Raw genomic sequence first — 13,641 nt, forward strand, 5'->3', positions numbered from 1 at the left:
TAAAGAATCTCCTATCACTTCCTTCCCTGTTCACAAGCTGAGATACTAATGGCTATATCACCCTTAAAATTGAAAGTACTGGGGCAACCTGGGTGGCTCAGTATTTGAGCACCTGCCTTCGGCTCAGGGCATGATCCCAGGGTCCTGGGATCAAGTCCCACATCAGGCTTCCTGAGGGAAGCCTGCTTCTCCCTCTCCCTATGTCTCCGCCTCTCTCTGTGTGTCTCTCATAAATAAATAAAAAAATCTTAAAATTGAAAGCACTATGATCTGATTTTAAACAAGTGTTTAAAGTAACTATTATTTTAAAAACATGCAAAGACAGCCAACTGCTAAAGATAGGAAAAAGCGATTTATAAAATAGAAAGTGTTTTGAGTCAAAAGTAATGAAAAGCACAAATGACAGAAGTACCAAATCCTAATGTTCCACAAATCTCTTTAGCTGAATGCAGCTGAGTAGTGGCAATATGGTGGCCTATAGCAACTGTACTTTTCAAATCCTATGTTTCTCCCCTATTATTAAATAAAACACCCTTCTTAGTTCACAGAAAAGCAGAGAAAATCCAACTGCATTCTTTGATAAAGAAGAATGCAAGCAGTAAAAGTCAAAGCCTTTTTTTTTTTTTCTTTTAATGTGTATTTGGCTTTTAAATGCTTACCTTTCCTGATTACCTGGTTAAAAGGGTAAACAAGGGAATTATGATATTTAAGAAAGTGTATAAAATTAGGTTAGAAGATTTGTAAAAATTGTAATTCACTCCACCATTATTGTTCCTAATAAGGAAATAAACGTGTTGGGAAGTTAGTTCTGTAGAACTACGTATTAAAATGGTCTCTCAAAGAAATACAGATATAGATGATCTAGTCTTAAAAGTCTTACAATTTAAATATGTCACTTCTCATAGTCTTCATGCATAAGTCATATCCATCAATGTTAATATGGTTTGCAGATTTGATCTAATATTTTCCTGCTTATTTAATTTAGAGATCAAGGGCAGCCCAGGTAGCTCAGCGGTTTAGTGCCGCCTTCAGCCCAGGGCCTGATCCTGGAGACCTGGGATTGAGTCCCATGTTGGGCTCCCTGCATGGAGCCTGCTTTTCCCTCTGCCTGTGTCTCTGCCTCTCGCTCTCTCCTCTCTGTGTTTCTCATGAATAAATAAATAAATCTTTTTTTTTTTAAAGATTTAATTTAGAGATCAAATGTATCTAATTGTTGGTACACAAATTGCCACAACAATGATAATTTCTATTCTGTGCTCTATGGCATTCAAAAAACTTTTTAAATAGATTATCAGCTAAACCTGATATATTAATGATCTGAATCATTTAAAAAAATTTAAAGGTTCTTTTATGATATCATTTTTCTCCATAAGAATTCTTGTTTTTAAAGTTTATGTATGAGGACGCCTGGGTGGCTCAGTGGTTGAGCGCCTACCTTGGGCCCAGGGTGTGATCCTGGTGTCCTAGGATCGAGTCCCACATCAGGCTCCCTGCATGGAGCCTGCTACTCCTCTCTGCCTATGTCTCTGCCTCTCTCTGTGTGTCTTTCATGAATAAATAAAATCTTTAAAAAGTAAAGGTTAATAAAAAAAAGTTTATGTATGTATGTATGTAATCTCTATAACCCAACATAGGGCTCATACTCACAACCCTGAGATCCAGAGTCACATGCTCTTCTGATTGAGCCAGCCAGGCACTCCAAGAGTTATTGTTCAAAATAATAATATTCCCAGATTATGGAAAATTTTGAAAATAATTCTTCTTGATTTTTATTTTTTTTTTAAGATTTTATTTATTTATTCATAGAGATGCAGAGAGAGAGAGAGGCAGAGGGAGAAGCAGGCTCCATGCAGAGAGCCTGACGTGGGACTCGATCCAGGGTCTCCAGGATCATGCCCTGGGCTGCAGGCGGCGCCAAACCCCTGTGCCACCGGGGCTGCCCTTGATTTTTATTTCTTATAAATGCAACACAGTACAACCACGCTATTTCAAATATAATTCATTCTGTTATAAACACATCTGGGTCTTCATTAAAAAGGGAGGGAAATGTATCATTAACATAACTGAAGAGCACTTAAACACTGGACACTACCCTAACCCCCTTTCTGGAGAATAACAAAAATGAGTAAATACATCAAATGAAAAACAGCAAAAATTTTCCAGCAATGACCTATTAGAGCACTGCCATTAATTATGAACAGAGTAGTTCTGTTCATAATTTCTGGAAGTGAGAAGAAAATGTTGGTAAACCAAAAAAGTGCTTTTATCTTTTAAGCATAATATTCTATAGATTAATTACAAGAGATTTACTAAGTAAAAAGTGAAAGATTAACTACATATCATTAATGAAACCTAGCAGAATGTTTCATCTAAAAACAACAACAAAATCCCTGAAGGCTTTCTAATTAGCTGGAGTGCAAGCTCAAATGTAAGATTTAAGAAAAATTTCAGGAATCATTTCTCAATGCCCTTTTATGTTCGAAGAAGTTTCTCTATCTACTATGTTTTTTTTTTTTAAAGATTTATTTATTTATTTATGATAGAGAGAGAGAGAGAGAGAAGCAGAGACACAGGCAGAGGGAGAAGCAGGCTCCATCCCGAGAGCCTGACGTGGGATTCGATCCCGGGTCTCCAGGATCGCACCCTGGGCCAAAGGCAGGCGCTAAACCACTGTGCCACCCAGGGATCCCTATCTACTATGTTCTTCCACCAACCTAACACTTCCCGATAATCCTTTGTATTTATAATCCCATTTGACCACGATTGCTCACTTCTACTACCAGGTTGATGGATTTGTAAATTACATACTGTGCTACTTCCCCTTGTAATTCTTCCCATAACCAAAATCTTGTTAGTTGTCTCAATCTAGCAAATCTCATTATAACTTTGAAGGGTTTTAAGAACTTGTGCTTAATGTAAAAATCACAGTGCTTATTATATTTGGTATTTACATCAAGACTCCTGAGATTTGGGCAGCCCCGGTGGCGCAGCAGTTTAGCACCGCCTGCAGCCGACAGCATGATCCTGGAGACCCCGGATCGAGTCCCATGTCAGGCTCCCTGCATGGAGCCTGCTTCTCCCTCTGCCTGTGTGTCTGCCTCTCTCTCTCTCGCTCTGTATCTCGTGAGTAAATAAAATAAAATCTTAAAAAAAAAAAAAGACTCCTGAGATTATACCCAATCCACTTTTTACATTTTTAGCTAGTAATCACCTTCACTATACATTCAATGTCAGATGTTTTTCACAGTATCTGGTTTTGAATGGTCCCCTCCATACCCTCAAAATCAAGTTTTTTGAGTAATTGGAAATTAATCTTAAGAAGGGAGGGATATCATAGTTTGAGGTCTTAGAGTCCCTAGTCGAAAAAGGAAACAGAAAAATACAGACAAGGTTACAAAGTTGCCTACAAAGTTGTTTTGAAAATTCATCTTAAGTAGACTTTCTTGCTGGCTGTGTCAGGTATCAGTAAATGCTTAATAGTGATGACAATGATATCTCAATGACATAGCCTCTTGCCCCTAAATGTTCCAAATGGATGCTGGTTAGAGGAGTGAAATCCTTAAGTCCTCTACAAAGATACAAAGTGGTGGCCTAGAGGACACACGCAGGAAACAGGGGCAAAAGCAAGATAGCACACTAAGCACTCAGAAAATGTAAACAGGAATAGAAAAAGAGGTACGGTTAGTTGTTATGGAATACAGTCTCCCCCCGCCCCCCAAATGACATGAGTTACTCTTGAACTTCAGATTTTTTTCCATGTTTGACTAACCAAGACTTTGGCAAAACGCTGGGGGTGAGGGATAGGGTGAGAGGGGACACCTAGTAATAGCCCCTGGATATTTATATATAACTGGAACATTATTAGAGATGATAACATGCTCCACATGTATTCAGAGAGCTGCTTAAAATATTTAATAATTGGGGTGTCATACACTTTCAGAACGGACACTAGTCAGTAAGCCACATGTACTGCCAGCCCTGGATGGAGGAGATGACTCACATGATTTGAAGAAGATAAAAAAACTCTGTACCTTCCTATCAAAGATTCTTGTTTGCTTGCCATTTTTCACTTGAAATGCCTGGGTGGAAATAAGGGGCAGAAGCAGTGTTCATGCAGACTAAGGCCCCATGAGGAGGGAGCAAACCTTAAAATGCTCCACCAGTATCAATCTAAACACAGTAAGGCCATTGTCCTGAGCTATACACCAAAAGCCTGGAAACTCAATAAAGGCACATACTGAACATAACTTCTGAGAGAGAGACCACGAAACCATTTGTGGGTGGCAAGTATTTAACTTTCAAACTGTGTATCAGGTATAGAGAAGTATAAACAAATTTTGAGTATTTACTCTCAGGAAAAAGATAAAGGCAAAGCTGCTGAGGCAGAGCTACTGATTCTTATTTTAAAAAAGTAGTTTTTTATTCATTGAAAGGACTTAACTTTCTGCTAGATTCTCCAATTTGGGATTTGGAAAACACTAGCTGTCCTGTCTGGGTGGGGTCTACTGCCTAGTAATGATTTTAAGAATGCCTGGTTCAGTAAGAAAAACCCTTCCCTATTGTATCTAGGCAAATAAAGTTCCCAAACCTAACAGAAATTAAGTCAAGAAGAAATTATTCCAAATTTCCCACAACAACCAGGACAGAGATGCAATCAAGTCTAGATTCCTCATGCTGGTATCTGGCACTGTACCAAAAGGAAGCAAAGTCACCTTTACAAAATAAGAACAAATTAAGAACAGTAGTAAAATGTGACAACGGTATTCTGAGGCTGCAAGATGGTGCAAGATGAAAGCAGTTCTGAGCTGTTAGACAGTAAAATTTGGCTTGAGGACAACATAATGTAAATTTACCAAATGTCTGAACTATATATCTTCTAAGCAAATTTAAGCACCAAACTAAGGAGTGTAAATGGGAATAGAAGTGAACCTGTATTCTCACAGCTGTTAATTGTAGAGCTGTAGCAGAGATAAAATAGGGCAGTCAGTAAGTAGGGACTCTATAACCCAGAGGGACTCTTGCTGAGTTCAAACACCTGGCCTTGCTCTTTAGTAGCTATATGTCCGTGGACACACTATTTCTCTTGAGTTTCAGCTGATTTGCTTTGAGTACATTTAGGCGCTGATTAGTTGATGCAATATGCAATTGCCTGTGCCAAAATTGTCCAAATTCTAGACCTACAGTTCCATCTCTCATCTCACTTTATCTATTGCCAATAGTAAAGGGAGGAAATGGGACTCTTTTGGGTACCCTTTATCATTTCTTAAAAGTTGAATATATGCTGACTCAAATGTCAAGTAAAATATCCAAAAAGCTTTCAAGGCAAAATTTTCTTTGCACATTATTTTGGGTCCTTGGTTTTTAGCCATTAGGAAAGATTAGAGTAGGAGGAACTTCTAGGGACCTTAGAGCTTTGACATACGAAGCAAGAGCTTTGACCTGATAAAAACCAAGTGATATGTTATGATGAGATGTGACAACAGATTACACTTAATGACTTAAGATTTAAAAATCTCCTTATGAAGGTTTCCTTGTAGAAGAGAAATTAAGCAGGTAGCAAGAATACTCTAAAAAGACCTGTGCTGCAGATTGGGGTGCTTTTCACCTGTTCACAGTGCATTTGCTAAGGGTTCCTGAATTTGGTCAAGATTCTACATTGTGCTTCTAGCAATAGGGTAAGAATGGCTAGTGTGAACAAATGAAGCATGTTTTCTTGCATTCACGCAGCCTCCTAGGATGTTTAAAACTTGCTGTTAAAAGATAATTTTAATAATTATTATGCCAACAGTATTGGTACACTTAGGAGGAGACAGATGACAGTGACCTAGCTTTATTTTTATAGAAATAATGTACTTTAGCATATCCTTTTCAATACAAGGCTGCTTCACTTACCACTTCTGTTGATGTTTCTGCATGTTCAGAAGTAACATGTTCTTGAAGAGATGTCTCCGTATAGCCCATTTTTCCACAATAGGGACAAGTAAAAGACTGTGGCTGCTCTACAGAGAAAGCTTCTCCACCATAGTACAAATCTGAAAAAAAAATAATTTTTTAAAATATATAAAAATGTAAAGATGGTACAATAATGTAAAATAAAAGTGTGCCTGAAATCTCCAACAACCTCACTCTGTCAAGGAGTGCTTAGGTACCTCTGTTTTCATGTGCAACATCCTTATTCTCCTTTGGACTCTGTGACACCCCTCCAAAATGTCTTTTTCACCCATATAGCTATTATTGCCTTAAGAGAAAAACAAAGCAAATAACTTTTTCTCTCTCCATTTAATTTTGAATGTTTTTTTGGGAGGTAAGATTTTTAAGTAATCTCTATACCCAATGTGGGGCTCAAACTCACAACCCCAAGATCAAGAGCTGCATGCTCTTCTGACTGAGCTAGCCAGGCATCCCCCTTCATTTAATTTTGAAACATCTCTCATTTCACATCGAGTTCTAATTTTACTGTAATTTACTTTTTCTGTATCTCTGTATGTGTAGGAATGCCAATGTCAACACAAAGAATTAACAGGGTAAGGGGTGCCTCAAAGCTCAGTTGGTGGAATGTGTGACTCTTGATCTCAGAATGTTGAATTCAAGCCCTACATTGGGTGTATAGATTACTTTAAAAGAAAATTAACAAAAAAATAAAGAATCAGTATGGTATATGATAATACAAAAAAGACAAGTGCTCAGAGTAGGCAACTATGTTCAATATGCTAAATCCCCAGATACATTTATTTGTCAAAAGCACACACCAGGGGATCCCTGGGTGGCTCAGCAGTTTGGCGCTTGCCTTTGGCTCAGGGTGTGATCCTGGAAACCCGGGATGGAGTCCCATATTGGGCTCCCTGCATGGAGCCTACTTTTCCCTGTGCCTGTGTCTTTGCCTCTCTCTCTGTCTCTCATGAATAAATAAATAAATAAAATATTTAAAACACACACACACACACACACACACACACACACACACACACACCATTCTTAGGGCAGGAAAGATCCTAAGCATTCAGTTCTTATAAAATACTAACCTGAATGGAATACTACAATATATTCTTTTCAAATTGGTTACTGAAGAACTGACCAATTAGTGATACTCTGTGCATAATTTGTTTGCATCATTAGTACATCTCAAGTTCTCTTTTTCTCCATTAGTAGCACAAAAGGAAATGCAATTGAAAATATATTTAGTATGTCATCTCATTATAAAGAATTAAATATTTAACATGAAACGTTTATTTTTTTAAAAAATTTTATTTATTTATTCATGAGAGACACCGAGAGAGAGAGAGGCAGAGACACAGGCAGAGAAAGAAGCAGGTTCCATGCACGGAGCGCGATGTGGGACTCGATCCCGGGACTCCAGGATCACGACCTGGGCCAAAGGCAGGGGCTAAACCACTGAGCCACCCAGGGATCCCTGAAACAAATGTTTAATAGGAATATGATCATTTTTGTGAGGAGAGAAAATGAAAGAGTATTCACTACGCGAGAGATTTGTTCACAGTCATTTTTAGGAAGAGTTACACTATCTTAAAAAATATTTACCCACTTATATGCATAAGACTCCCCAGGTAGATCTGGGGTAGGTGGCGATAAATATATATAAAAATGAACAGAACTTGTTCACCTAATGAAGTACATGTACAAAAAACCCATAGCTAACATCATACTTATTGGTGAAAGACTGGATGCTTTCCCCTCAAGGGGCACCTGGGTGGGTCAGTGGTTGAGTGTCTGCTTTCAGCTTAGGTTGTGATCCCAGGATCCTGGGATTGAGTCCCACACCAGGCTCTCTGCAGGGAGCCTGATTCTCCCTCTGTCTATGTCTCTGCGTCTCTGTGGCTCTCATGAACAAATAAATAAAATCTTAAAAAAAAAAGTCCACTCTAGCTATTTCTGTTTTTAAAAATTATTTGAGAGAGAGAAAGAGTGCACGGGAAGAGGGGCAGAGGAAAAGGGAGAGAGAATCTCAAGTAGACTCCCTGTGAGCCTGATGTGAGGTGGGATTCCAGCACCCTGAGACCATGACCTGAGCCAAAACCAAGAGTCAGGCAACCCAACTCTCTCCATTTCTATTCATTATTTTCCTGGAGGATCTAGTAATCAGGCAAGAAAATGAATGAAAAGCACTAGATGGAAAGGAAGAAGTAAAACTACCTTTATTAGTAGATGACATGATCTTACATGTAGAAAATCCTAGGGATGCCAAAGTGGCACAGCCAGTGCAGCATCTGACTCTTGGTTTTGGCTCAGGTCATGCATGATCTCATGGGTCATGGGACTGAGCCCCACAGTGGAGTCTGCACTCAGCAGGGAGTCTGCTTAAAGGCTCTCTCCCTCTGCCCCTCCTGTTCTCTCTCTCTCTTAAAATAAATCTTAAAAAAAAAAAATCCGGGATCCCTGGGTGGTGCAGCGGTTTGGCGCCTGCCTTTGGCCCAGGGCGCGATCCTGGAGACCCGGGATCGAATCCCACGTCGGGCTCCCGGTTCGTGGAGCCTGCTTCTCCCTCTGCCTGTGTCTCTGCCTCTCTCTCTCTCTCTGTGTGACTATCATAAATGAATAAAAATTAAAAAAAAAAAAAAATCCTTAAAAAACTATCAGAATAAACAACAAAAACATTATAAGATCTATATATAAAAATCCATTGTTCTTCCAAATATTTGCAATGAGCAATCCAAAAGTAAAATTTAAAAAATCCATTTACAATTGTAAAAAGAATAAAATACAAAGGAACATATTTAATGAATAAAGTGTAAAACTTATCCTCTGATAACTACAAAACTTTGTTGAAAATATCAAAGATGACCTAAATAAACAGAAGAAAATCTCATGTTTATGGATTGGCATAATCAATACCATTGTTCTCCAAGGTATTCTACAGATTCAAAACAATCCCCATCCCCATCAAAGTTCCAGTTGGCTTCTCTGCAGAAATTTGACGAGTTGATCCTAAAATTCTTCCACAGAAACTAAAGGGATCTAAAATACCCAAAATAATCTTGAAAAAAACAAAACAAAGCCAAAGCTGGAAGACTTATGCTTGTCAATTTCTAAGCTTACTATAAGCTTATAGTAATTAAGATAGTGTGGTACTGGCATAAAGATAGATAATATAAATTTTTATTTATTTATTTTTTTATTTATTTATGATAGTCACAGAGAGAGAGAGAGAGAGAGGCAGAGACACAGGCAGAGGGAGAAGCAGGCTCCATGCACTGGGAGCCCGACGTGGGACTCGATCCCGGGTCTCCAGGATCGCGCCCTAGGCCGAAGGCAGGCGCCAAACCGCTGCGCCACCTAGGGATCCCAAGATAGATAATATAGATCAATGAAAGAGACTGAGAGTCTAGGAAAAGACATTTATGGTCAACCAACTTTTCCTTTTTAATAGCTTTATTGAGATATCTTAGGCATATAAAAATACAAATTGATGTTTTGATACATGTATACACTGTGAAAAGATTACCACAATCAAACTAATATATCTATCACCTCTACATAGTTACTCTGTGTGTGTGTTGAAAAGATTTAAGATCTATCCTCTCCAAAAATTTCAAATATGCAGTACAATATTGTTAGCTATGGTCAACATACTGTACATCAGCTCTACAGAGCTTATTCATCTTGCATAATGAAACTTTGTACCCTTTGACCAACATTGCTCCATCTCCCTACCCCTCTCACCTCACAGCCAACTAATTCTCAACAAGAATGACAAAGCAATTAACTGGGTAAAGAATAGTCTTTTTCAACAAATGATGCTGTGATGGCTGGATATCCATATGCAAAAGAATGGTCTACCTCATCATTCCATATACAAAAATTAAAGCAACATGGATCAAAGATCTAAAGGTAACAATAAAATTCTTAGAAGAAAATATAGTTTTAAATTCTCACGATCAGCCAATGGTTTCTTAGATATGACACTGAAAGCATAACAAAAGAAAAAACAAACTGGACATCATCAAAATTAAAACTTCTGTATTTCAAAACATATGAAAAAAGTGAAAAGACACGGGGTGCCTGGGTGGCTCAGTCAGTTAAGCGTCCGACTCTTGATTTCAAGACCCTGAGTTCAAGCCTTGCATTGAACTATTTTTTTTTTTTAAGTGAAAAAACAATACATGGAATGGGAGAAAGTTCCTGCAAATCATCCACCTGATAAGGAAGTTGTACAGAGTATGCAAGTAACTATTAAAACTCAGTAACAGGGGATCCCTGGGTGGCTCAGCGGTTTAGTGCCGCCCTCAGCCCAGGCCGTGATCCTGGAGACCTGAGATCGAGTCCCACATCAGGCTCCCTGCATGGAGCCTGCTTCTCCCTCTACCTGTGTCTCTGCCTCTCTCTCTCTCTCCCTTACGAATAAATAAATAAAATCTTTAAAAAAATAAAATAAAGTAAAATAAAACTCAGTAACAAAAAGACATATTACCTAATTTTAAAAAATGAGCAAAGGGGATGTCTGGGTGGCTCAGTGGTTGAGCGTCTGCCTTGGGCTCAGGGCATGATCCTGGAGTTCCAGGATGAAGTTCTGGGATTAGTCCCCCATCAGGCTCCCTGCAGGGAGCCTGCTTCACCCTCTGACCATGTCTCTGGCTCTCATGAATAAATAAATAAAATCTTAAAAAAACAAAAACAAAACCAAAAAACCATGAGATACTACTTCACAGCAAGTATGATGGCTGTAAACAGAAAGATAATAGATTCTGACTAGGTAAGAAATTACAAGGTGAAACATTTATAGCTTTTTTTATGGATTAAGAACAATCTATAGTAACAATCTGCTTTCTGATAACCAGAGCAAGAATACTTGTATGCTGTTGGCAAGAACAGTCCATTGACTCTAGACTTTATTGAGGCACTCTTCCATCTTATACCTTGTCAGTTTTACAGATCTCTGAATGGCTTTCATGAACAATTAAGCTATGATTAAGAGAATTATTTAGAACATAAAAATTCATGTTATTTTTAATGTATCCCATTGGCAAGAGTCATAGAACATCATTTGCCTTTACTTCTTCATGCACATATACACAAACTTCTAAATGAAAACCCATTAAAATGTGAATTAAATACATACCAAAATCTACTCTTGTTAATATGCACTGCATTGGGTGGTCAGTTGTATGCCTTGTTGTTGTTGCACCACTTTCATAACAAGATGCACAAAGATCGTAATCGTAGCAAATTAAACACTTATATCTGCGACCTCGAAAATTTCCTTTTAAACATGCATCACAGCTGACACCTATTAAAAAAAAGAAATATCATTAATAAGCAGCTGTAATAGGCCACATTCCATTTTATTTTTATAAATATTTAAGGTATATATTTAACCCCACATTTCCTTTCCAAAATGACTAGAAACAACATAGTAAAATGATATAGGAATTTCCAAAAATATAGTGTATTTGTTACTCTGATTTACATTTCTAATGAAAGTAACTTAAAATATTTGATGAGGGGGATCCCTGAGTGGCTCAGCGACTGGGCGCCTGCCTTTGGCCCAGAGCGCGATCCTGGAGTCCCGGGATCGAGTCCCGCATCGGGCTCCCGGCATGAAGCCTGCTTCTCCCTCTGCCTGTGTCTCTGCCTCTCTCTCTGTGTGTGTGCCTATCATAAATAAATAAATAAATAAATAAATAAATAAATAAATAAATAAATAAATAAATCTTTAAGATTCAAATGGATTTAAAAATAAATAAATAAAAAATAAAATATTTGATGAAATGTAAAAATAACTTTTAAAATGCCTTGATGACCTAATAAGAGTAAAAACCAAATGAAAGAGGAACTGGTAACCAGAATCACTAAAGGGGGCAGGGATTTATTCGCCAAAGCATGTAAAAATTTGAGCTTAGAGTTTCACAGTGTTACAGGACAAAGCCCCAAAAGCAAAGATCAAGGTCTGCCAAAGGTAGAATGTCTAAAAGCAATCTCTCACAAAGCTGAGACCCTAATATACTCTCAATGTATGCGTGAGCTAGAAATCCCCTCTGAGGGGTTACAAAAGTTGCTCTAGTGAGCTTCCCTCTCCCCCATGGCACAAAACAACAAAACCTGTAAAATCATAACCAAAACCCATCACAGCCCTGTAATCAGTAGAGAGTTGAAACTCAGACTACCAAACAGTTCCAAATGGTTCTCAGGTCAAGAATTTAGTTTAAAGTAGTCCAGAGGCGCCTGGCTGGCTCTGTCAGTGGAGCATGCAACTCTTGATCTTGGGGTTGTAAGTAAAAACACCGCATTGGGTGTAGAGATTACATAAAAATAAAATCTTAAAATAAAATAAAATAAAATAAAATAGGTCCTAAATTAGTACAACCCCCAAGCCTATGGCAGAAACAAACTTCCATAGAATGAATCCATACACAAAACATATACAAAGCACACACAAACACACACACCCCAAAAACAAAGCACCACAAGAAAGAAGTAGCATAAACAGCAGAATCGGACTGGCAAATAATTAAAAATTTTTATTTATTTATTTATTTATTTATTTATTCATTCATTCATTCATTCATTCATTCATGAGAGACACAGAGAGAGAGAGAGGCACATTCATTCATTCATGAGAGACACAGAGAGGGATCCCTGGGTGGCGCAGCGGTTTGGCGCCTGCCTTTGGCCCAGGGCGCGATTCTGGAGACCTGGGATCAAATCCCACGTCGGGCTCCCGGTGCATGGAGCCTGCTTCTCCCTCTGCCTGTGTCTCTGCCTCTCTCTCTCTCTCTCTGTGTGACTATCATAAATAAATTTTAAAAAAATTAAAGAAAAAAAAATGAGAGACACAGAGAGAGAGGCAGAGACACAGGCAGAGGGAGAAACAGGCTCCATGCAGGGAGCCGGGCGTGGGACTCGATCCCAGGTCTCCAGGATCAGGCCCTGGGCTGAAGGCGGTGCTAAACCGCTGAGCCACCTGGGCTGCCCTGACAAACAGTTTATATCAGAACTGAATATCAGATAATACTTCATAGGTTAAAATAAATAAAAGAGAAGCTTGAAAAGAAGAGGTAACCAACAAATTTGGAAATGAACCAAACAACATCTAGATATTTTAAAAATTAATTTACAGGATGCCTGGGTGACTCAGCGGTTGAGCAAATGCCTTCAGCCCAGGGCATAATCCCGGAGTCCTGGGATCCCTGCATGGAGCCTGCTTCTCCCTCTGCCTATGTCTATGTCTCTCATGAATAAATAAATAAAATCTTTTTAAAAATTAATTAAAATTTAAAACTCGATGGACATGCTTAATAGTAGGAAAAGCCTTTTATTGACAAGTAATGTTTGTTATGTAGAAAACCCAAATACAACTAAAGTATTAGAATTCAGTATTTTAAGCAAAGTTGCTAAAAACCAATTTAATAAAGTATCCACTGTATTTCATAACTCCAAAAAAGATAGAAAAATTTATTATTAAAAAACATGCCAGTTAAGATTCTATTCTACTTACATGAGGTATTTAGATTAGTCAAATTCATAGAAAAAGTAGAAGAGTGGTTACCAGGGACGGGGTAGGAGGGAGAATGGAGAGCATTGCTTAGTGGGTACAGAGCCAGTTTGGGATGATGGAAAAACTATGGAGACGGTTGTGCATGCAATGTGAATGTACTTAAAGCCACTGAACTGTATGTGCAAAAATGG

General features: G+C 38.3%; 1 protein-coding gene across 1 annotated transcript in view; it reads right to left on the reverse strand.

The window, feature by feature from the left end:
• The window catches only part of KCMF1 (potassium channel modulatory factor 1), an 81,547-nt gene that overhangs the window by 21,517 nt on the left and 46,389 nt on the right, over positions 1 to 13,641 (reverse strand). The window contains exons 2-3 of the mRNA XM_038561597.1: positions 11,075 to 11,242; positions 5,893 to 6,032 (exon numbers count right to left, since the gene is read on the reverse strand). Of these exons, the coding sequence (XP_038417525.1) occupies positions 5,893 to 6,032; positions 11,075 to 11,242 (308 nt within the window). The remainder of the gene's footprint in view (positions 1 to 5,892; positions 6,033 to 11,074; positions 11,243 to 13,641) is intronic.

This window comes from Canis lupus, chromosome 17 (genome assembly GCF_011100685.1).
Source record: "Canis lupus familiaris isolate Mischka breed German Shepherd chromosome 17, alternate assembly UU_Cfam_GSD_1.0, whole genome shotgun sequence".
NCBI classification, from domain to species: Eukaryota; Metazoa; Chordata; class Mammalia; order Carnivora; family Canidae; genus Canis; species Canis lupus.